Here is a 25,390-nt window from a genome sequence, read left to right on the forward strand (position 1 = left end):
AGCATATGACTGACATATGAACTCTATGCAAGGAAACCACTGGAGCAAAATACAACTAATATGTCCTCAACCTGGCCTACTTGTTCATCATATACTCCAAAAATGTTTACTGTAGCCAGGACAAGTTTACTGTGATGCACATTTTATAAAATAATATACCATATGTAAACTCTATTTTATAAGTATGATTTAAAATATTTTAACATGCATATGTATAAATGAATGCATATAAAACCACATTTTGAGGTGGTGATAAAAGATTACAAAAATCTGAAGACCATATAATAAACCTGCAGTACCACCCACGTAAAGACAGAATTTCTGTGCTATATATCAAAAAAGTATTTTATTGCATTCAACTGGAAACGCCTGACTTCAATTCACTTTATATATCTCAAATGTTTTTTTAAATGAAGTCAAAAGAGCATCATTTTATATATTCTTTTAAGTTTAAATTTACCCAAAATAGTATCTATTTTAAATGGTATTTATCTTAAATACTATCATTCTTAACATTTAAAAATTGGAGGCTAGGCTATATGGAAAATAACTTGTGAGCAGGAGTGGGAGGGGGAGTGAGAGAAAGTGAAAGAAGGGGTGGCATCCCAAAAAGAAATGTACTCATTACCTGACTTACCAAATGGGAACCCCGCTGTACAATATCTTAATAAGAACAATAAAATTACATTTTTTTAATTTGAAGGATAGGATCAGGTACCAATGACTTATATCTGTAAACCTAGCTATTCAGAAGGCTGAGATTTGAGGATCATGGTTCAAAGCTAGCCCAGGTAGGAAAGTCTGTGATACTCTTATTTCCAATCAACTGCTAAAAAACTGGAAGTGGAGCTGTGGCTCAAGTGGTAGAGCACAAGAACAATGTCAAGGTCCAGAGTTCAAAGCCCGAAGAATGGCACAAAAAAGGAAAAACTGGGGCTGGGAATGTGGCTTAGTGGGGGAGTACCTAGCATGCCTAAAGCCCTGGGTTCAATTCCTCAGTACCAAATAAACAACAACAAAAAAAGTGGTGTTGTGGCTCAAGTACTATAGTGCTAGCTTTGAATGAAAGAAACTCAGGGACAGTGCCCAAGCCCTGAGTTCAAGTCTCAGGACTGTCAAATGTGAAAAAAAGAAAACAAAATTGCAATCTCAACACTTAGGAGGCTAAAGCAGGAGTTTCAATTTTGAGGCCATCCTGGGCTATATAGTAAATTCCAAGACAGAGGAGACTATATAGTAGAACACTCTCCAAAACCAAAACAATCATGTTCACAAAACCATTTAGGAAAGAAATTTAAAAATTATATTTAAAATTTTAATGTTTAAATACCAAATTCAATTTATATCTTACACATGTATTTTAAAATAATTTATTTGTTCAATAAGATGATTTTGAAAAAAATGTCAACCCAATCAACCTATAGTTTAAAATGTAACCAAAGTAGAAAAATCACATCGTAGTCTATATCATGAAAAATTCTCTGTGTTAGTTTATCTCGAGGGAATAACATATGATATAATTAGAAATAACTGATAACTGTGACTAGGGTAAATTTAAGTGAATAACTTTGATAAAGTTTTCATGCACAGGCAAAAATGTATTCACTAAATTTCTATGTAGTTATCTGCTTTTACTTTGTAATTTGTAGTTCATAAAAGACTTTTTAAAAAACTGAATACAGCCCATCCTACCACTTAAACAAAATTTCTGCCCGGACTGGTGGCTCATGCCTATAATCCTGTCTACCCAAGAGGCTGAGACCTGACGATCATAGTTCAAAAATCCCCATGAAATTTCTATCTCCAATTAACCACTCAAAAACCAAAGTGGTGCTGTGGCTCAAGTGGTAGAGCACCAGCCTTGAATATAAAGAGGCTCAGGGACAACACCCAAGTCCTGAGTTCAATCCCCACAACTGACAAAACAAAAAATTCTAGTGGGTACGAGTGGCTCATGCCTGTTATTCTAGCTACTCAGAAGGCTGAGTGAGACTTTTGAGGATTATAGTTCAAAGCCAGCCAGGGCAGGAAAGTCAGTGAGACTTTTATCTCCAATTAACCACCAGAAAACCAGAAGTGGAGCTGTGGCACAAAGTGACAGAGCAAACTAGCTTTTAGCAAAAAAGCTCAAGGACAACATCCAGGCTCTGAGTTCAAGCCCGCAAATCAACAAACACAGACAGAAATGAATCTGTCTGTGTTTCACATCCTTACACATAAAGGAAATGCAGATCAAAACAGCATAGAGATCTCACCTCATTCCGGTCAGAATGACCATCATCAAGAACACAAACAACAAACAAATGCTAGCAAGGATGGGGTGGAGATGGGGAGAAACCTGCTCCTCTGTTCATGGGAATGAGAATTAATGATACCAGTATGGAGGCAGTAGTACAAGTACAGAGATTGCTCAAAAAATCTAATCACAGAATGATCCTTTGATCCAGTGATACCACCAGGGTAATTACTTAAAAGGTTGCAAGTTAAAATATAATAAAGACATCTGAACATCCATGTTCACTGAAGCACCATTTACCATAGGCAAGTGATGGAAACAGCCCAGATGCAGAAAGGGTCATTGGAGACTGGTGACTCTTGACTGTAATTCTAGCTTTTCAGAGGGCTGAGATCAAAAGGGCTGTGGTTTGAAGTCAGCCCCAGTAGAAAGACAGTGAGACTCCATCTCCAAAATAACCAGCAAAAGGCAGAGCTGGAGGTATGGATCAAATGGTAGAGTGCCAGTGTCACCATTGAAAGCTAGGTCTCAGAGTTCTAGTATCATTACCAATGAACAAGAAAAACAGATTGCTGTTCTTCCCCTTCCCTCCCTGCACCCGTGCTGCCATTGCTAGGATTTGAATTTGGCCTGCATTCACTCAGCTTGCTTGCACATGGCTTTTGCATTACCATTTACACCACGATACTTATGCCCTGCTACTTTTTGTTGGTTGATTTGGAAATGGAGTGTGGTGAACTTCTCTGACCTGGCTGGCTTCAATCCAGGGCAAATCTGGATCTCAGGCTCTTAAGTAACTAGGATTACAAAGGTGAGCCCGTGGCACCAGTCTAAGATATGAATCACAGCATCAATTCCAGCTTTTTTGAGTAGTTTATTGGAGATAAGAGTCTCACAGGGACTTTTCTGCCCTGGCTGGCTTTGAACCTGAATTCTCAGATCTCAACCTCCTGAGTAGCTAGGATTACAGGTATGAGTCACCAGCACCTGGTTTTCATGTGTGTATTGAGGCCAGGAGTGTGGCCTATCGATAAGACTGCTTGCCTAGCATGCATGAAGCCCTGGGTTCAATTCCTCAATACCATGTGCACAGAAAAAAATCCAGAAGTGGTGCTATGGCTTAAGTGGTAGAGTGCTAGCCCAATGACAGTGCTCAAGCCCTGAGTTCAAGCCCCAGGACTGGCAAAAAAATATTATCTGGATAAGAAAGGAGAACAGCTAGAAAACCTTTTGCCTTTTATCTCTCTCAACTGAAAACTCCAGAACTTTTCCAAGTATAAGATTCTTTTTGTTTTGAACTTTCTGTAGACTCAAATCAAAGTTCTCATTTTGTAGATAACATGGATTAAATTCTCACTTGCCTGCCAATAATGATAATAAAAATCTGAAAGTTATTTTCATTACAAATTCTAATGTTTGACCACATTAACACAATAAACTTGCCTTATTCACAGGCTTATTTTACATGGTTTTAACCAAGTACCATTAAAAAGGAAAAGAAATGAAATGAACAATACTTTAGAACCATAATTTTTTTTTAATTTTTGAGGCTAGGAGTTTGATCTAGTAGAGTGCTTGCCTAGCATGCACGAAGACCCAGGTTCGATTCCTTGGTAACACATTCATAGAAAAAAACTGGAAGTGGTGCTGTGGCTGAAGTGGCAGAGCTCTAGCCTTGAGAAAACCCAAGGACAGTGCTCAGGCCCTGAATTCAAGCCCCAGGAATCTCAGGAAAAAAAAAAAACTTTTTGGAATGCCTGCACATAGATTACACAACACAGTGGATGTGGAAAAAGCTTGTTAGTCCCCATATGTGTCAGCTGTTGAGTTTAAAATGTTACATTACCTGCTAAGTATTCCCCAGCTCTTAACTTCTTGGGGGAAAAAAAAATGTGTCTCCCAAAAAGCAAATGGTATCCTCCAAAGTGAAAGTTAGTGTGCTTTGTTTAAGGGATTGAGAGGAAAACAGATCTGTCTTTAGCAGGGATTTGGGTGATGTTATAAAAAAAAATAAATCATAGATTATTAGGAGAGGGTGGGAGGAGAGAAATGGGGGGAAAAACATGAGAAGGGGTATCAATGTGGGAAAAGTAATGCACCTACTACCTGGATAATGTAACTATAACCCCTCTGTACATTACCCCAACAATAAAAAAAAGAAGAAATCACTGCTGGGCACTGATAGCCCAGGAGGCTGTGATCTGAGAATCACAATTTGAAACCAGCCAGAGAAGGAAAGTTCATGAGACTCTCATCTGCACTTAACCACAAAAATTCAGAAGTAGAGCTGTGGCTCAAGTGACAGAGTGCCACCCTTGAGCAAGAAGCAGCTCAGGGACAGTGCCCAGGACCAGCAATAAATAAGCAAATAATGCGTCCACAGCTCTGAATGCCATGCATCCCACTTATGTACAGTTTAACCACAATGGCTGCCTGCTGAGAGCCATTTACTTGTGCATACAAAGAGAATACAGTATATACTGATAATGTGTCTAATAATTTAGCAAGCATTGAGTCTATATTTGCTGTGTCTCATGCACTGTGATTTGAATACTGCACTCCTACTAGCAAAGACAGATGAAAGTGTAAACCCCTGGCCATCCTGGAGAACAAGAAGAAAGACTTTATCTCATCCACAGGTACAGCACAGCACCTGCCACCAGACCTGAAACCTAGCAGAGAAATATGCCCTGTCAGTGCTTACCATTCAAGGACTTCCCAGCTTCGTGGGAATGGGAAGTTAGATGGAGGACAAGAATGAATTCCGCACGCTAGCAAATAATTACAATGTTGTTATATCCATATTGGCATACAAGAATAACTAACAATAATTTCCATCTCCCTTCTCTCTCTGCATAATGAAAACTCTTGTGTCATTTAGAAAAAGGGTTTAGGCTTGCTACATGGTCTATTTCTAGTTTTAATTACAATGCTTGGCAAAGCTTGGGAGATCATTTCAATTCATTTCAAAAATAACTCCCATTCAATACAAAAAGATGGGGATGTTTTTTCACACTGGTGAATTTTTTTATTTACTTGATAATGAAGATGGTTTGGCATAAAAATAAACCATTTTCCTAACAACTTTGGTCTAGTAAAAATGCAGAGCGGAGGTTCTATTAATAAAAATGAAATGGCTTGCCTGCTTCGAAAAGTAAAAACTGAACATTTGCCTTTACAGACTGACATGGTGTCATTGCCAGCTCTAAATACAGTTCAAGAGCACCGTACTGGTGGCTCATGCCTGTAATCCTAGCTACTCAGAAAGCTGAGACCTGAAGATCCCACTTGGAAGCCAGCACAGGCAGGAAAGTTTATATGAGAAATGATTCTCCAATTAACCCACAAAAAGCCAGAAGTAGCGGTGTGGTGAGAGGCATGAGGCCTTAAGGCCTTGAGCAAAAAAGCCACGGCAAGCATGAGGACCTAACTTCAAGCCCCAGTACTGGCACCAGAATGGAAGAAGAGGAGGGTGAAGAGGAAGAAAAGGAAGAGAGAGGGGAAGGGAGGAAGAAGACGAATTTTAAAAAGAGAGAGAGAAGAGAATGCAGTTCAAATCAAACAAGAAACAAGGAAATGGATGAAGTCTCTTCTGGTACTTACTGATCCATATAGCTCCCCCTTCTCATTCATTCCGAGGTAGAGTCCACTGTCCACGCCTCGAATGCTGACCAGGCCCACGGCTATACTAATAAACTCCAGAATGCCTGCAAAAGGAACAGCAGAAGGCAGGAAACAGCTTAGTCACAGACCATATCATCCAAGTCTCAGCACTCTGGGGTCTTTTGGTGAGCCCAGCTCTCTACTTGCACAACTTCACACGAGTGAAAGAAGCACTTTCTGTATTGAAAAGTATTGCTTAGTGAGGTGCCAGGGGCTCACCCCTGTAATCCTAGCTGCTCAGGAAGTTGAACTATGAAGACCGCAATCCAAAGCCAGCCAAGGCAGGAAAGCATTAACCAACAATTGCTAGAAATGGCAGTGTGGCTTATGTGAAAGAGCGTTAGACTTGAGTGAATAAGCCAAGTAAGAGCCCAAGTCCCTGAGTTCCAGCCCCAGTTTGGCATACAAAAAGAATAAGAAACCATTTCCAAAAAGAATTGAGGCCAGGTACAAATGACTTGTGCTTCTGATCCTAGCTACTTAGGAGACTGAGATACGAAGAACATGGTTCAAAGCCAGCTCTGGCAGAAAAGTACGTAAGACTCCAGTAAATTGCAAAAGGGGGTCAGAAGTGGAGCTGTAGCCAAGTGGTAGAGCACTAGCCTTGAGCACAAAAGCTCAGAGTCAGCACCCAGGCTCAAAGTTCAACCCCAGGACCAGCACAAAAAAATAAAATAAATAATTGAATTCCCACCTAAATTATTTCTTATCATAGTAATGAGTCAGCTAGATTATGAACATCTTTAGGCTCGACTGTTCTGAAGACTAAGCAAAAAGATCCCAGCCTGAGTAACAAAATGAAATCCTATCTCGAAGAAACCCAACCAGGCCAAACCACTTACCACATGACTTATCTAAATTACTAAAACACTTTATTTAAAAGAGAAAAAAAAAAAAACCTAGTATCTACCTGAAGACAGGTATTCCATACTTAAAATCCTACCTACTCCAGGAGACTAGATCCAGAGAGTTGTGGTTTTAAGCTAATCAAGGACATAAAAAAAAAAAAAATTCAAAACTCCATCTCCAAAAGCTGAGCAATCAACCAAAAGCCGAGTTAGAGTCTTGGCTTAAGGAGTAAAGTGCCAGCTAGGCAAGCAAGTCATGTAAGCACAAAACTTTGAGTTCAAAACACCTATATTAGTTCCCCTCCAAAAAACTAATATCTACAAAGTGACAGGACCAATGAATATACGTATTCAAATACATCAGAGAAACAAGTTCTTTTCTCCTTCACACATGTGAAATTGAATATTTGTATATAGGTATCTTGATATTGAACTTTGCAGCCTCTAAAACTTCTTTTTATTTGTTTGTTTGTTTATTCCATTTATCTATGCTGTTACTCAGGCTTGAACTTAAAGCCTGGCTGCTTTTTCTTACCTTTTTTTCCCTCAAGGCTAGTGCTCAACCACTTAAGGCACAGCTCCACTTGCACCTTTTTGGTGACTAACTAAAGTCTCACAGACTGTGCTATCCAGGCTGGCTTCGAATCATGATCCTCAGATCTCAGCCGCCTGCATAGCTGAGATTACAAGCATGAGCCAGTGGCACCTAGACATCTCATATTCAAATAACAAAAATAGCACTTGTTTATAATGAATTTTTTAAACCTATTCAGAGAATGAACTTGTAGCTCTCAAAATAAAAGCATAAAGTATAACTACAAAAATTTTTCCAGCTCTTCCTTGCATAACTTTATTGATGCTCCACCTTTAAAAGTAATTCCCTAGCCCCAACATGTCATCACCCAAATATGTCTGCTTAAAGTATTGATTGTTTTTTCTCTGTGCTTATCTAAACCTCAAAGATAGTTAAAGTAATTAAGATAACATAACCTTCTGGAGGGGAAGGTGTTCTTGCTTTATTGAGCAAATCAAATCAATCAAATATTTATCCCCAAATCAAACCAATATTATACTCTTTCTTTTTCCTTTTAGTAGTTGGTACTGAAGCTTGAACTAACAGTCTGGGTACTACCCTTCTTTTTTCACTCAAGGCTGGTGACCTACTACTTGAGTCACAGCTCCACTTCGAGATTTTTGGTGGTTAACTGGGAATTGGAATCCCACAAACTTTCCTGCCTGGGTTTGTTCCAAAACCTGATTCTCAGATTTCAGCCTCCTGAGTAGGGAAGATTACAGGTGAGAATCACTGGCGCCCAGACATGATCTTATCTTATTTCCTTATTTTGCCTTGCTTATCTTACAAATAGCAATAGCTAAGCTGGGCATAAATCCAGAATTTTATGGCCATGCCACAGCAGCTTACATTCTTCTAAACATATCGTCATTTGCTAATCTTCCTTGTACTCAGACATTTTCACATTTTTGTTACGAAGTACTACATTTTGTATAGGCCTTTTGAGAACTCACACTAAATAGTGAGGTCTTGTTTTTTTGTTTTTGTTTGGTTTGGTTTTGCTTTTAACATTATATTATTTTTTATTGTAATGTATTGAGGGGTTACGGTCACATTCGCCATACAGTACGTGCATTACTTCTCACACATTGTCTGATACCTTTTCTCATGTTTTTAATCCCCATTTCCCTTCCCCCACCCCCTCCCAATAATCTTGTTTCCCCCCTTCCCTTTCTTATTTCAAATAATCAAATGAACATATATACAATATACCAGGTAACAAAGTCAGATACAGTAACAATATGAGATTGATCAAAGGGCAACAAAGGAGAAGAGAATTTACATCGTACATTAAGAACAACAATCACTCAAGATAAAGCTCTTGTGTCCATATCCTGGAGATCCTTTCATTTAGCCACATCCTATATGACCTGATGTATCTAGGTAGAAACTAGGAAGGAATCCATGAAACATTCCTCAGTATAATAAAGTCTGTGTAAGACAATCCCACAGAAACCTGCATTCATGTGCCCAAAGGGTGCTCATGCTACTCTATGCATTGGGACCCGGCAGTCTCTCTCAGGGAGGAGGGGCCCAGGGAAAGGTAGAGGTTCCTCCTGTGATTTCTCTGTTTGCTTCCCTCCACAGCCCAGCATCCTGGAAACCTGTGCCCTAATCATGAAGATAATCTGCCTGGAGATATACTATATAGGTAAGTGAGTCTTTTCCCCTTGGGATTTGGATTCAAGGTGGTGGGGAGGGAGACAATGGCAGACCACGACTGGGTGCATGACTTATGAGTCAAGGCAGAGGAAAGCTGGTTTGGAACCATTGATGAAGAGCCAGTGAGCTGTGTCACTAGTCAGTCCAGCATTATACTTAATGGCAAAAACCTAAAGCCATTTCCTCTAAAATCAGGAACGAGACAAGGATGCCCACTCTCTCCACTCCTCTTTAACATAGTATTAGAATTCCTAGCCAGCGCAATAAGGCAAGAAGCAAGCATAAAGGGGAGCCAAATAGGGAAAGAGGAAGGGAAACTTTCCCTCTTTGCAGATGACATGATTCTGTACTTAAAGAACCTTATAGACTACACTTCCAAGTTGCTTGAGCTGATTCGAAACTTTGGCCAGATAGCAGGATATAAAATTAACCCTCAAAAATCAACTGTCTTCCTGTATACCAACAAGGAGAGGAGCAAGGCAACAATCAGGAAAGCAACTCCTCAAAGAAAATAAAGTGCTTAGGAATCAACTAAGAATGTAAAGGACTTTTATGATGAAAACTTTAAAAAGCCGAAAAAGGAAATTAAAGCAGATCTGAAGAAATGGAAAAACCTCCCATGCTCCTGGATTGGAGCTCTTGTTTTAAAAAATACTTAAAAGCAAGCAGTGGTGGTTTCCCCGTGTAATCTTAGTTACAGAGGAAACTGAGAGCTGAGGCTCAAGGTTGGAAGCCAGCCCAAACAAAAATTCCAAGAGACTCCTAGTGCCAATTAACCAGCAAAAATCTGGCAGTAGAGGTGTGGCTCAAGTGGTAGAGTGCCAAGCTTCAGTACCAACAAAAAAGTAAATAAATAGAAAAAATGAAAAAAACCTACTTGGATAATGAGTTTATAAATAACTTAAATATCACCGTGCTATAGTCGGTCTCATGTGACTAGTAAAAAAAAGCACTTACATAGAGTTTTTAACAATTACTTTTATAATTCTCACAAAATAGACTGGCTGAAATTAAATGAAGATCTGAACTACATAAATCTAATAAAACAAGTAATTTAATAAGAGGAAACTGTTGCAAGGTGATACCCTGACCCAAAAAAAATAGCTACTTCCTTTTTTAAAAGGAAAAGTTACAAATTATTTCGAGCTTATTGTTGTTTAAAAATTCTATACGCACGTGGGAAACTTATTTTAATAGAATGTGTGGCCACCTCTAGTTGTGGCTGAGCAGGCTTGCAATCCTGTCCACTCAATAGACTGAGATCTGAGAATCAAGATTCAAAGTTAGCCTGAGCAGGAGAGCCAGCAAATGCCAGAAGTAGAGGTATGGCTCAAGTGTTAGAGTCTTGAGTGAAAAAGCTAAGAACCACTCCCAGGACCTAAGTTCAAGTCCCTATAATGGCACAAAAAAAAAAAGGAGGAAAGAAGAGGAGGAGGATGGGGGAGGACTCTCATACATAGAAACAAAAAAAGAATTTGCAGGTTACTATTCAAAGCTAGTGAGCTGTGATGATATCATGGAAGAAAACCTAAACTGAAGTTTCAAAATCATCAAAACTTGGGCCCAGAGCATGGCCTAGTGGTAGCATTCTCGCCTCGCATGCATAAAGCCCTGAGTTCGATTCCTTGGTAGCACATTCACAGAAAAAGACAGAAGTGGAGCTGTGGCTCAAGTGGCAGAGCACTAGCCCTGAGCAAAAAAGTGTTCAAGGACAATGCCCAGGCCATGAGTTCAAGCCCTAGGACTGGCAAAAAAAAAAAATCAAAGTCATCAAAATGATGGAAATTTGTTACTCCTGGGACCACATATACATGAATCTCTCCTAATTCCCTAAACATGTACCTCAATCTAGGTTATACTTATCCTCCAATCACCCTAAGGTGTTACCTCATGTCCAATTCCCATTATAAAATAAAGTCTAGGAAGTATTTTGCCCTATGGGAACAATAAACAATTCAATTTACCAGGCCAATGAGGAGAGGGTTAATCAAACAACAAAAAGATAATCACATCTCCAAAGAGGATAGTTGATAATCCTTGTGTCTGTCCCAAACAAAAGGAAGCCCCCAAACACATCCAACATTACTCACCAGGTCCAAAAAAACACAATTTCAGAAAAGCCATCTGACTAGCTGAAAAATAACGAGACTATCAATAACACCAACAGTAATGATCATCTTATAGCTAGAACACAATGAAACATCTTCCCTCAATCTTCAGGACAATTCTAGTCATCACAATAGAAAATTGAAATTTCAGGTTGAATAACTTGCCCCAGCCAATCAGCTTTTTCCTTAATTGTTATAGACTTCTCACATTTGATCTCACCTTTTCCCTCCATGATTCTGTAATTTCTGTGCAATTTGCATTGGTTAAGTTCTATAATTATTGTATTTTATCACTATTGATTATATACTTGGGAATAAAAGCATCACAATATTTGTTTTTGTTGTTATTAACAAGATCATCAAAATTCATATGCACTCACTTATTTGTCCAAAAAACTATGATTAACTGAGTGTGGTTGAGAACAGTTTCTGAGACTCTCATCTCTCATAAAAAACACAAAAAGCTAGAAGTGGAGATGTGGCTCAAGGGGTAGAGTACTGCCAGTCTTCAGCAAAAAAGCCAAGTAAAAGCAAAGGCCCTCAGTTCAAACCTCAATCTCAGCACACAAACAAACAAACATAAATGTCTGGGGGCATCACTCAAATGGTAGAGCACTTGCCTAGCATCCTCATCGCTGGGGGGAAAAAAGTAAAGTATAAAACTAAATGAAATAAGGGTCTGCCATTTGGCTTAGTGGTAACGAGCTTGCATTTGACCCAGTGATAGAGTACTTGTCTAGTAAGCACAGACTGGAGTCTGATTCCTTGGTACCACATATACAGAAAAAGCTGAAAGTGGTGCTGTGACTCAAGTGGTAGAGCTTTAGCCTTGAGAAAGTCCAAGGACAGTGCCCAAGTCCCTGAGTTCAAGGCCCAGGACTGGCAAAAAATAAAAATTAGATAAATGAAGTAAAGATAAGCAAACTATAGTGAAATTGTTCACTAACTATAGAAATCCCCCTTCTCCACAGGCCATATATTCCTGGAATGCCTGAAACCATATGGAATATCAAACCCTACATATAGTATATATACTGTACATACAAATCTATGACACATACCAATGATATGACACAATTTATGTTAGGCACTCTAAGAGGCTAATAATAGGTAGTAATGAAATAGGACACGTATCCTGTAATAAAAGTTATTAAAAACTTAGGAGTTGTTTATTTCTGGAATTTTCCATTTAACATTCTCTGACCATAGTTGATCATGGATAACTGAAAAGACAGAACGTACTGCTATAGATAAGAAGGGACTCGTTGTACAGAGAAGAGGGCCATTTCTATGCAGTGACGGGCAGCTGTGGGCAATATTCAAAAAGATGGTGGGCTGAGGCACGGCTTCCTTGGAGTACAAGCCAGTGAGTGCTAGCCAATGAGCCAATGCAGGTATTGCATTCAAGTTCCGGTCTCCAACCAAGAAAAAGTAAAGAAATAATCCCTTAAAAATATTTAATAAGTCAGAGCTGGTGTGATGGCTTATGCCTATAATCCTAGCTACTCAGGGAGGCTGAGATCTGAGGGTCAAGGTTCAAAGCCAGCCCAGGCACTCAGGTGCATGAGACTCTCCTCTCCAATTACCCATCAGAAAACTGAAAGTGGCACTGTGACTAAAGTGGTAGAACAGTAGCCTTGAGTTGAAGAGCTCAGGGACAGTGCCCAAGCCCAGAGTTCAAGCCCCCTGACTAACCAAAAGTAAATAAATAAAATTAAAAGCTGGTAGGCCATTCAACTGTGGAGAGCAAATCAGAGGCAGCTTATATATATATATATATATATAATATATATATATTATATATATATATATTATATATATATATATATGAGCTTTCCTAGAAGAACGTTTCAGTGAACCACAGATGGAAAAGATTTCATCACCTCAAATCACCATCCATATTTCTGTAACTCCTACAAAAGCAAGGACCTCCCCAAGCACCAATGACTCACACCTGTAATCTTAGCCACTCCACAGCCTGAGATCTGAGGATCATGGTTCAAAGCCAGCTTATGCAAGAAAGTCTATGAGACTCATATCTCCAATTAACCACTAAAAAGTTGGAAATGGAGGTGTGTCTCAAGTGGAAGACCATCAGCCTTACGTGAAAAAGCAAAGGAATAGCACTCAGACCCTGAGTTCAAGCCCCAATACTGGCCAAAAAAAAGAAAAGTGGAAACCTCAAAGAACAGCCCAGATTTTTGTGAAATCACCCTCATAACCTAAGGGTAGTGGAAGAACACCCCCAGTGGATGAGTCACACCCCATCTCTCACACCCACAGAGGTTAGGAAGACCTGGCAACCTGGTAAAAGGACCCACCCCAATCAGACTGGAATCATTCCTGGTACTGTCTTGTCCACAATGAACTCTTATCACTTCAACCGGTCAGTTCAGCCCTTCCTAGGCCCAGAGCTGGTGCCAGGCAAATCTTCCACCTGTTTCCCTCCCGACTTGAGCACAGGCCACTTCCCATGCCATCTGCTTAAGCATGTAAGCATGAGTAAGCACACCTCGTAGCAAAGAAGGTTCCTCTGGACAGCCAGAAGAAGACTTCATCACAGACATGGGAATGTTTCATGATCAGAGGAAAGAGAAAGACAGAAGGAAGGAGAACGAGAGAGAAATAGGCCAAAATTCAACTTATGATAGCACTCATATGCATACCCTGGTGGCTCATCTCTCTAGCAGATACAAGTTCAGCTCAGAAAGGACACCAAGTCCAGGACTAGAGTCATTTCTGTGTTCACTTCAACTGTAACCATTTCAAATGAAGATCAGAAGAGGTCCAAGGATAGGAATGTGACACACCCAGACCTCCTCTTTCTCCTCCCAGTCTCTCCATAGCTTTTAGTGGAGAGAAACTCCTTAGATCTATACAAAAAGACCATTAGCCCCCAAGGGTTAATGAGGCCTACCTGAATTAGGCCTCACTTCCATCAGTGGAAGAAGACAAGACAGGAGGAGCTGTTCTACTCTAGCCTAGCTTCAAGTAACCTTTAGATCTCAAAGCCCAGAGCCCTTACAGAGTTTCCCTTTTCAGATAAGACATCAAAAAGATATGTTGCAGGGCACCAGGCCAGGAGGCTAAAGCAGATGGATTGCTTAAGCTGAGTTACAGACCACCCTAAGCTATCATGTATGTTTAATATATCCATATATATGCATATATGTGTGTATAGTATATGTATGTATATATTGTATATATGTGTATATATGTATGCATGTACATACATACACACATGTATATACACACACTGTGAAGAAAAACATGACTTGAGGGGTTAAAAATCAACAACTGCCAGGAGCTAGGAGTTAATGCTGAGACTTGAGGATTGTGATTCAAATCCAGCCTGTGTAGGAAAGTCAGTAAGATTCTTATCTCCAATTAATCACCATAAAGCTGGAAGCAGAGCTGTGGCTCAAGTGGTAGGGTGCTATCTTTGAGCAAAACAGCTCTGGAAGAGCACCCAGATCCTGAGTCCAAGTCCCAAGACTGGCACATGTGCACGTGCATGCACACACACTATACATACACGTGCACATGTGCACGTGCATGCACACACACTATACATACACGTGCACATGTGCACGTGCATGCACACACACTATACATACACTCACTCACACACAGGAGCCCCTTCCTTGAACACTCTCTCTCTCTTTCTCTTTCACACACACACACACACACACACACACACACACACCCCCTGTAATCACAGCCAGGGGCCTGATTATAATCAAGAGTCCCTATTCAGCAAAGTTGACAGCAAGATGATCAAAACTGAGTAGCTGAGTTTACTTAGGAAATAGCCAGGAGAATGGGATATAGAAGTAAGGACACCATGTTTTCAAGAATCCTAAGCTTCAAAACTGCTCCTTATATAGAGGCAGTCTTTGCCTCTAGAGATACTGAAGAGCCAGACATAAAGGACAGAATTTTTTAAGTGCAATAGCTGGAAATAAGAATGTTTAAGAATGTTTAAGTCAATTATTATTTTTTAATCATACCATCATATTCCTTCGCTCTAATGCAACCTCCATCTGATACTACTTCCTATTTGAGTGGCTAGGCCACCATGTCACTTGAAGAGGTAAGCCAGTTTAGGCATTCATAGGCCCAGGATTCAAGTGTGTGTGTGTGTGTGTGTGTGTGTGTGTGTGTGTGTGTGTGTGTGTGTCAGTACAGTGGCTTGAACTCAGGCAATGTCCCTTAGACTTGTCTCTCAAGGCTGAGGATGCTTGAGCCACAGCTCTACTTCCAGCTTTTTTGCTAGTTCATAAGAGATAAGTGTCTGTGCCTTCTGACATGAGCTGGCTCCTGAGAAGCTGGGATTAAAGGCCTGAGAGGTGGACAGCCCCTGGCAGCATTCACTTTTTTTTTTTTTTTGCTACTCTACATCACCACTGCCCTAGTTAATTTTTTTTTTTGCTCACTTTTTCCCCCCACCTAGCAAATCTGGAGTGCTTTAAAGTGCCTCTACGGTTATGGAAAGAGATAACTCAATTGCCCAGATACTTTCCTAGTTCCTTCTCTCTCTTTTTTTTTTTTTTTCAACCTCAGAGGCCACACCAAACCCCACCCCAAGCGGGGGAAGGGACAAAGGACTCCCTCAAGGTCCTTTCCTAGGCTGGCTGCCCCCTCTGCAGCTCCAGCCTGCCCGACGGTAAGACGCCCCCTCCCCCCAGGCCCCTGCACCCACCGCTGCTGCTGTGTCACCGCCAGGCTTTGCCCAGAGCTGCAGTCACCTGCAGCTGCATAGGGTGGGGACTGCAGACATCCCGTTCCCCAGCACCACCCATCCCAATCAAGGTGCAGCCCCCTCCCATCCCATCCCCACCCTCCCACCCCATCCCCAGCTCTTCTGAAACTGAAGATGCAGGCTCCATCCCCCTCCCCCCCTCGGAGCCAGAGTAGGGGGCAGGCGGCCGCTGCAGGGGGGTCGGAGGGAGAGGAGGGCGGAAGGTGAGGCCGGGTGGAGCGCCAGGTGTGCCCGCTTGCCGCAGCCTCACCGCCCCCCCCCCACCCGGGGACCCGCGGGCTCCCTCCGGCCTTCCCCGCTGGTGCCGCGGGGTCCTAGCGCCGACCCCGCCTCCCTCTGGGCGGGGCAGGAAGACCTGGAACGCGAGGCTCCCCCGGCCCCGGCCCCCGCGCGCTGCAGAGGTTGCTAATATTGGGACCTGCCGCAGCCCCGGCCGCAGCAGCGGCGGCAGCAACCAGCGGGAGACCGCGGCACTGCTGTCACCCCCCCCCGGGGGCCGGCTTCTCACTGCCACCGCAGGAAAGACTTAAATAACCTTCCTGCCTCACCCTCCCTCCCCACCCCCACTGCGCACAGCCACCCACTCGGCTCCGTCCAAACCCGGGTGAGTGGCCCAGACGCGCCCTTCCTCCCTCCTCCTCCCCACCCCAGCCCCAAGCCGACTCCCAAGCCTACCGGCCAGCTTGCGTCCTTGAGGCCCCCCCGCCCTGCCCGTCCTCTATACCCTGAGCCAGGGGGCTTCTGTTTCCCCTCCCAGCCAGCGACACCCACCCCCCTCCACCCTACGTGTGCGCACACACACACACAGTGAGAGCGAATCTGAGTGGAGATGTCACTTCCTTGGCGACACCTTTCTCCAACCTCTAGGATCGAGGAGGGGTGAGGAGATCTCGCTTTTGTTGTTGTTCTTGTGGTTGTGGTTGTTTCCTGGCCTCCATTCAAGCCAACTGCCTGCGGGGCTCGTCCGCTGACCCCTCTCCCGGACCCACCCCCGCCCCTCCCGAACGCGCCCCTCGCGCCCGCCCCACCCGCGCGTGGCACCACCCTGACACCCTGGCTCCCCTCCCCTGGTAGAGTTCATGAATTGCTGATGACTCGATTGCGTGTGGCAAACGTCCTGTCCTAAAGGTGACTACATTTTTTAAAAAAGCCATTGGAGGGAAGGTGCGTGGTGGAGCACCCCCCAAACAGAGCACCCCGCCATCTCCCCACGCCGCCCCCCTCCCGGGGTGCTGCACCCACCCTAGGGTGGTGGCGGAGAAATCCGCACAATGAAGCTGGCCCCGGCCTGCCCCAGGGTCCCCGGCAGCCGTGCGGCCTCGCGCCCCGGGGCGCACTTGGCCTCCGGTAGCCGACGGGCCCGCGCCCAGGCGGGGAGCAGACAGCAAAGCCAGCCGCTGGGCCCAGAGCCCCTCCTCGCGCAAAGCAGTTAACAATAGCACGCCCCCCCCACCCCCTGCGCGGCCTCGGCTCCCAGTGCCACCCACCCCACCGTACCCCTCCTCCGGCGACTCCGGCCGGTCCATCCCACCTCCCCCAGCGCCCATCTACACCCCAAACCGGGACCGCGCTCCACCGAGAGAGGGAGGGAGACCCCAGATGGAGACGCGGAGCTCCAGAGTCCGATCACTAGCCTGTCCACAGCCCCCACACACACAACCCCATGCCGCCGCCACCACCAACCCACCAACTCTGCAGCTTGCGGCGCGTAGCCTCCAGCCGTTCCCACACTGCCAACCACCGCGCGCCAGCCCCGGGGCGCGGCCATCCACCCGGCTCAGCCCGCACTCCTAGACACAAAGAGAAAACGAAAGGACTCAACTCGGGCAAAAATAAAGAAATCAGAACGATCGGGGTCCCGACACGCGACTAGAAGTATGTCCGCCCCCACCTCGTCCCCCCCCCACGCCCGCCCGCCCCATACCCTCCCGCCCCCCACCCCCGCACCCACGAGCGGTCTCCTGCTGCCGCTGGAAGGGCGCACCCGAGCTGGGAGGAAAGGGAGACCGAAACCAAGGGCGCTTAGGACCGCGCGGAGCCGGGCGGACGAGCCGCGGAGAGCGCCCCGGGGCCCGGGCGGCGCAGTCGGCACCTGCCGGCCGCCGGCGAGCGCGGGAGGCCGGGGCTGCGGCTGCCGGGCGCACCGACGGCCCGGGACCCGAGGCCGGTTCTCCACGGCCCCGGCGGGCGGCCACGGCGGCGGGTGACACACCGGCTGCCCCAGCCCCGAGCCGCCCACTGCCTGTGGTTCGGGGATCCGAGGCGCAGCTCCCGCGGCGAGCCCTTAAAGCGGCCGGGCTAAAGGAAAAGCACTTGCCGGAAAGTTTCAGTCTTCCCCGGCCACCATCAGAAGCTACCAGGCATTTCTGGGGGTGATGGGAAGGGAGGTGGTAGATCAACTATAAGGAGCTACAACTTTGGGGGTGGGTTATTTATTTATTTTGGTAAGCGGCACAAGGAGGTAACTAGTGAACAGTTTACTACAGGGTTCTGCCTTGGGCTTTAGGGCTTAGCCAGCCAGCTGTGAATCAAAAAGGAGAGGAGGCTACAGAAAAAAAAGAAACAAACCCTGGGCCTCAGAGAGGGATCTGGAAATGTCCAAAACGCAGGTCTGAACCTCCCCTCACCTGACACCATCCACGGCCTCACACCCAGCGAAACGAATCATTTAGATGGTCATCAACATCTAGCATGAAGGCAGAAGGAAGAAAAATCACCACCGGACTTTGGGGTTTGTGTGTTGTGTGTTTTACGACCTAGTTTGTGTTGTCAGTTGGGTTCAGAAGTTAACTCTTTCTAACAGTATAGTTGCCCAAAACTGACTCTGATTTTTTTTTTCCTAAGGGGTAGAGATTGGGAGAGAGAAACGCCCGCCCCCAGCCCCTTGCAGTATCAACCTGGATTGTGTTCACCGGCTTCATAGCTGTGGTCTAAAGGTGCCCCCGCAGGCAGGCACGCGAGGCATGAAAGTGGGCAGAGTCACCTCCCTGAGTCTGCAGCCCTCGGTGCTGAGTCACAAATACCCTCCTTGGAAAATGAAATCCTCCCAATGCCCTTTAAAGAAAATCAGCTCGCAGCTCTTGCACACGCGCGCGCGCGCGCGCGCGCACACACACACACACACCAGAGAGCCACCCAGGAAACCCACTCAAGGATGCACCCTCTGGAATTTATTTTTTTTTTAAGCAGAGAGTATGTCCTGGTAGCTAGAAGAAAAACATTCTGGTAAGCTTTCTGTCTCTTCCCAAATCATTTTTTTCCCCCAAGCTCCTCAAGCCCCGCAGCTCACCAAGTCTAAAATTCGACTTCAAGTCTTCCCTCCCCATAGAACAATCAGTCAGCAGTCTTCACCTACAGGGCTTACAGACCCGCGTGGAGGGTGTGTGTGTGTGTGTGTGTGTGTGTGTGTGTGTGTGTGTGTGTGTGTGTTGTGGGGGGGGGATAAACAATGCGCTTAATTTACAATTCAAGCTGAATCCTAATTAGAGGAAAAGGCAAAGCAGGGTGGGGGGAACCCACCTTAATCTGGACACGAGCTACCTACCGCCTGCAGGAAACTGAATGCATTTTTTTTAAGTTCTTCCTAGTTAATGATTAAAGCTTTAAACTCCGGGATTCAGTCCATTCAAAAGAAACTTACTAAACCCGATCTTCCTAAATATCTGATGCAAAAGATCACCCAGATGAATAAATCATGCCCCTCTCCCTTACCAAAAAAAAAAAAAGGCCTTTCTGCATAGACATTGCGCCCCTGCCAGCAGTAGCAGATCTGCAATTCCGGAGGTTTTTTTTTTCCCCTGAGCTGGCAAGATGAGAGAGAGAGAGAGAGAGAGAGAGAGAGAGAGAGAGAGAGAGAGAGAGAGAGAGAGAGAGAGAGAGAGAGAGAGAGAGAGCGCCCTTCCCGCATCTCTCCCCCCTCCCAGCCCCTCCGCCCAGCCACCACCTCCCCGGCAGTTCCGAGCCGGCCCGGCCCGGGCGGGAAGGGGTTAACGGGGACACCTACCGAATCGGCTGTGGTCCTTCCGGGTTCCTTGGATAGTGCCGTTGGGGAAGATCTCCAAGTGAAAGCCCGTCCTGCAGTAGAGCTGCCTCCGTCGGAGAATCCCCTTTAAATGGTCCAGGTCCGTGACCGCGGGGCCCCGGGGCAGCCCTCCGGCTTCCGACTGACCCAGGTGGTCACTCAACAGAACCGGGCTGTCCACCGGCAACACGGGCACATTCCCAAACGGCGCCGCATCCTGCACACCGAAATAATTCCCAACTTCACCTAAGGGAGCCATCGGAGGACTCGGGAATAAACAATGAGAGCCGCTGTCCACCCCCAGGAGAGACACTAAGGCGAGGTAAGATCCAACTCCCGTCCTTGGCTGCAGTTGCCGAGAGTGAGGGGAGGAGAGAGGATGGTTGGGGTGGGGGGGTGGGGGTGGGGGACGGGTTGGGTGGGTGGGGGGGTGGGGGCCGAAGGTTCTCCTCTTCAATCCATTCAACGCGTCAAGAAAAAGTGAGGCGCTGCGTTTCCCTGGCACCGGTTCAAGGTCACTGCGCGGATGGTCCGGGGAAGCAGCCGGGCTTCATGCTCTCCCCCGCCGACGCCGGGGTCCTCGGCTCCGGGAGTCGCTCCGCCGCCCGCGGCCGGGGCTTCACCCCATCCGACCGGCCTGGGGGGGGCCGATCCGTACCGTCTCCATGGGCTGGGGGGAGGGGGAGCCCAAGGACCAGAAGCAACTTTTTAAAAAAAAAAAATGATTCTGAGAGATTTTCTTTCTTTCTTTCTTTTTTTTTTTTTAAAGATGCTCAGGCTACGTCAGAATGCACGGATCCTGACTCCGAGGAAGAAGGCATGCGCCGTCTTTACTCTCCCGGACTCTGCAGACATCAGCAGGAATCCTTCACCCCGACAGGAAAAATTAATAAGAATAAAAAAAAATCGCACGTTGATAGCGGCGAGAAATCTCCCCCTCCTGGTCTCCCCCCACACACCCCTTCCAGAAATAATTGATGATGATGATGATGATGATGATGATGATGATGATGATGATAAAAGAAGGGGGAGGAAAATAAAAATATAAAATAAAACTTTAGGCGTCCAAAGCTAGAATCCAGAATTCTCCAGAGGCGCTGCGGAGATCCATTGGGCTCGGGAAGCGGACGACGAGCTGCAGGCGAAGGGGAAGAAGCCGCGTCCCGGGGCTCGCGTGCCGCCCTGGCAGCCGCGAACAGGTGTTGCCCCGCCGGCTGGCGGAGCGGTGGAGCCGGGCGGAGCGCTCCGCGTGCGCAGCCCCCGCCGGCGGCGCGCAGAGTGGCGCAGGCAGCGGCATTGGGCTGGGTTTAAGGTAGTGCCGGGTGGTGGGGAGGAGGAGGGAGGGAGGGAGGGAGGGCGTGGGGGGGGCGGACGCCCGAGTTTCCCCCCTGGTCCTAGCGTCCGCCAGGCTTAGCCGCTTCGGCTCTGCGGCAGGCTGGGGCGCACGCGGCGCGGCGGCGGAGCGCGGGACTGGCGGGGAAAGACGAGCCGAAAGGAAAGCGCTGCTTGGAGAGACCGCAGAGCTGGGGGGAGGGGGGGATGTGGGGAGGAGGACGGAATGGCAGGAAGGGAGCTGCGGTGGGGGGGCTCGTGAGACGCCCCAGATCTCCTGCAGAACAGAAATAAACATTTAAAAGATCAGACTTGAACCTTAAAAAAAAAACAACCCTCGCTCGCTCCACGCACGCACGCACGCGTGGAGGAGCAGAGCGAAAGTGCCAAAGTAGTTTTCACGCGGACTCGGTGACCTGGCGTTGGCATGGGGAGCGGGAGGGGGAGGGCTGGGGAGGGGTCGCCCCGCTCGGTCACTGCAGGTAAGTCTTCCTCCCGCACACGCACACGCCGCGGCGGACACGCCGTGTCGGCGTTGGGTGGATTGGGGGTATGTCTAGATCCCCGGATCTCGGCGCCCCGGCGCGGCAGGCTCGGGGTCAGGGGGGGCGGAGGAGTGGGGGGACCCCCAAATGTACTTGTGTCGGGGAGTTGGACCTGCGCTGGACCGGCGCGCGCGTGTTGGGAGAGTCCGGGCGGAGGGAAGGCTCCGGCGTGGGTCGATGCCCCTCCGACCCCTCCCCGAGCCCCGCGGGGCTCGCTCGCCTCGGCTCCGGGAGGTCCGGAGCCAATGCCGGCGTCGTCTCCCCACGGACCCCGAGCTCAGCGCGGATCCCCGAGAGGCGAGGCGGTGGGCCGGGCGCCGCGCTCGGCCTCGGCCGGGCCGGGAGGCACGTGGAAGCAGCTCGGAGCCCAGGTCCCGGCGCCCGGGCTTCCGCAGCCCGCAGGAGGCCGGGACAAAGGAACTGGCTGCCCCGGGGTGGCCAGGGGCCCGGCCCGGAGATGGCGATCTCTGCGCCCAGGGTCACCCGCCCGCGCACACACGCCAGGCCTGCAAGCCCGCCTGCGGGGCCGGGTGTCTCCCCGCTCCACACCCCCGGGTTCCCCTTTGTTTCCATTGAAATGGCCCGGCTCTAGGGTCGTGGTGGCCCAAGTTGTCAGGACTTGAGCTCAGTTCCCAGATCCGGCTACGCAGAAGATCCGAAGTCCAAAGCCAAGGCTGGACCTCTGGCGATGGCGGGGGGGGGGGGGGGGGGGGAGGGGGGAGAGAAGTGGGGGGGGGGAGAGAAGTGGGAAGGGGTGTTCATCAAAACCTGGGCGAAAGTCAGCTCAGCCAGGCAAGGGAAGAGCGGAGGTGTCGCTTGGGGGGGGGGGGGGGAGCTGGCCCTGGGACTTTTAGAAAGGCAGCGATGAATTTGCAGATTGGGGAGGGGGAGGGGTGCTGGAAGTGTCACCGACCTTCCTTGTCCCACCCCCACCCCACCCCCCATGGAAGCCAGGCTCCCGCAGCGCGAGGAAGGAGGAGGGAGGGCGGCCAGGTGATGCTGCTCCCCCTCTTTCCACTCCCTCCCCCACCCTCCCCTTTGCCGCAGTCTGGGGTCACTGGGCGTCCGGGCACTGGCTCCGTGCGCCTGACTTGCCTGAGAGTTTCTAAATCCCACAGCCCTGCCTCCGTGGTATTTACAGCAGTGGCATCTGCAGTGGTGCAGGGCAAGCTTTGCTCGGTGGCAGATACCAGAAGCTGGGGAGGAAGTTCTACTTTAAACCACTCAGTGGCTAGCATTGATCACCAAGGCAAGCCAACAGCGCTGGGGTAAGCAAAGGGGCGTTCCTCCTCACCACTTGGCTACCATGTGCCAGACTTCAAATCTAAATAAATAAAGTCCTGTTGGAAAATAGACACAAAAAGAAAGGAGGAGAGGAGGAGAGGGGAGGGGGAGGGGGAGAAGGGGGGAGAGGAGAGAGAGAGAGAGAGGGGCACGTGGACATCTCCACTGAGGACAGACAGGACTGGAAACGTTTCCACCAGCTGTCTCCAACCACATTCTTTCGCTCTGAATTTAGACCATCATCCAATAAGCAAAGCCCATTTCCGCTCTGATTCCTGCAGCAGCTCCCGGGCTGTCACTTTAGAAAGGGATGCAGCAGTGGGAGAGGACGAAGCTGAGGGAGCACTTTTCCCAGGTAGAAGCAGCCGACTCCTCCCTTCCGGGTATTTCTCTTTCCCTGCAGTTGGTCTCATCCACACATCAGCTGCCTCCCTAACTCCTAGTGAAAGCAGCTCCTCTGGTTTCTTGTCCCCTTGGCTTTAACCCATCAGATTTCTCTGTTGATGTTTCATGAATCGCTTTATATATTAATAGAAGCACTGTCCTTCCTTTCTCCCCTGCCTAAATCTCCCTACTCTTCTAGCTGAGATCCTCAAGATTCTCCCTCTGCTATGATTATGATTATGAATCCTTATGTTTTTGTTGTTATTGCCGTTGTTGATGATAGTAATTGTTTGTGCTGGACCTAGGACTCGAACTCTGGGCCTGCACACTCTCCCTGGGCTTTTTTGACTCAAGGTGAATGCTTTTTCCTCTTGAGCCACACCTCCACTCTTGGCTTTGTGGGTGGTAATTAAGATGAGTCTCAAGGACTTTTCTACCTGGGCTGCCTTTGAACCATGATTCTCAAATCTCAGCCTCCTGAGTAGCTCAGATTACAGGCATCATCCACCTGCACCCAGCTTCTACGGGTATGTTTTACAAGCATTCTTCAGTTAGTACCTAGATGTTACGCTCAGTAAGATGGTGGCCTTGCTTTCTAGAGCTTGGCTTACCGGCACCCATCTTGGGAGACCAGCCTTAGTAGAATGAATGCATATGAAACAAACAGCAGACAAGAAACACTCAAAACACAGTTGCTGACACAATACTATTCCTCATGCAGTTCCCCGTGAGTTCTCTACCAGCAAGTAGTAAGTATTGACTTTAATACCAAAGCTTTCCCTTAAAAAAAAATCTCTTCCCCAACTGTTTTGTGGTTTTGTTTTTTCTTTTTATCTGATTTTTGTTTGATTGCTTAGTTGGTGGTGGTGGTGGTGTGTGGGTGTGAGTATATGCACGTGCAAACTAGTACTAAGACTAGGACTCAGCCTGGTTGCACTGACTGTTAACATTTTTGCTCAAAGCTGGTGCTCTATCACTTGAGCCATAGTGGATTTTTGGTGGCTAATTTGAGATAAGAGTCTAATAGACTTTTCTGGGTAGGTTGGCATCAAGCCTTGATCTTCAGATCTTAGCAGATCACAGACATGAACCCCTGATGCCCTTTCTGTGGCATTTACTGTCTTTTTCACTGTCCATTTAGAACTTTTGCCTAGACAGGAATAAATGATAAGAGAAAGCAAAAGGGTAGTGACAGGAATGAGGAGAGGGATTGGAGGTCTAGAAAATTCCATCCAACCCTTCAACTACTTCCTGTGTGATTGGGCCTCGATGAGTTGCTTCCCTTGCATACACTTATATGAATGTGGTCTGTAAACTGTACCATAGGGAATCCTGTTAATTGTTTCAACTAATGTATTAATAAATTACAATCATAAAGTGAAATGAAGTCAATTCAAATCAATTTCATTTTTACTCTAAGCACACTTTTGTACAGAAAAATGCTGTGAATCTTTATGTAAAATTCATTGCTTTATGTTAAAAGGAAAAAGTGAAACCATTGGGCATGGAGGTACACTTCTGTAATTCCAGCTCCTGGGAAGGCAGAAGTAGATTAGTCTTCCACTGGGACCAAAGCTGTTCTCTAAAAACAAAACTAACACAAGCTCAGAGAGACAGTGTATGTATTCTCTCTCAGATGCTGAAGCTAGACCTAAAATACCAAGACATACTAAATTTTACAGGCCTCTAGGTATACAGGGAGACCAAGGGAGAATACTCTTAAGAGAGGAGCAGAAAGGCACAAAGCCTATTGCATCTGATCATACAAAATAATATTTCTCCATGCCACCTGTGAGTGGTTGATGTCTATAATCCTAGCTACTCGGGAGGCGAAGATCTGAGGATTGCTATTCTAAGGTAGCCAGGACAGGAAAGTCTAAGAGACTCTTATTTCTAATAAACTACTCAGAAAAAGCTGGAAGTGGCAGTATGGCTCAAGTGGTAGATAGTTAGCCTTGAGCACAAAGAGGC

At 46.9% G+C, this 25,390-nt stretch overlaps 1 protein-coding gene and 1 long non-coding RNA gene across 5 annotated transcripts in view; one reads left to right on the forward strand and one right to left on the reverse strand.

Annotated features, from left to right (window-relative positions):
- Window positions 1-25,390, reverse strand: part of Fgf9 (fibroblast growth factor 9) — a 99,127-nt gene that overhangs the window by 25,276 nt on the left and 48,461 nt on the right. Inside the window, exons 1-2 of one of the 4 annotated variants that reach the window (XM_090342401.1) lie at window positions 19,857-20,133; window positions 5,840-5,943 (exon numbers count right to left, since the gene is read on the reverse strand). In XM_090342401.1, the coding sequence (XP_090198527.1) occupies window positions 5,840-5,943; window positions 19,857-20,133 (381 nt within the window). Of the gene's footprint in view, window positions 1-5,839; window positions 5,944-16,714; window positions 16,808-17,540; window positions 17,708-19,856; window positions 20,134-25,390 lie in introns of those variants that run through there. The other 3 variants (XM_090342402.1, XM_090342404.1, XM_090342403.1) reach the window with 3 other exon arrangements.
- Window positions 20,108-20,889, forward strand: LOC150057261 (uncharacterized). Its single transcript, XR_016537169.1, has 2 exons — window positions 20,108-20,196; window positions 20,644-20,889. It is a non-coding gene; the product is annotated as an uncharacterized LOC150057261 (long non-coding RNA).

The sequence above is a fragment of the Megascapheus bottae genome, chromosome 11, assembly GCF_031878675.1.
Source record: "Megascapheus bottae isolate mThoBot1 chromosome 11, mThoBot2.hap1, whole genome shotgun sequence".
Lineage (NCBI taxonomy): Eukaryota > Metazoa > Chordata > Mammalia > Rodentia > Geomyidae > Megascapheus > Megascapheus bottae.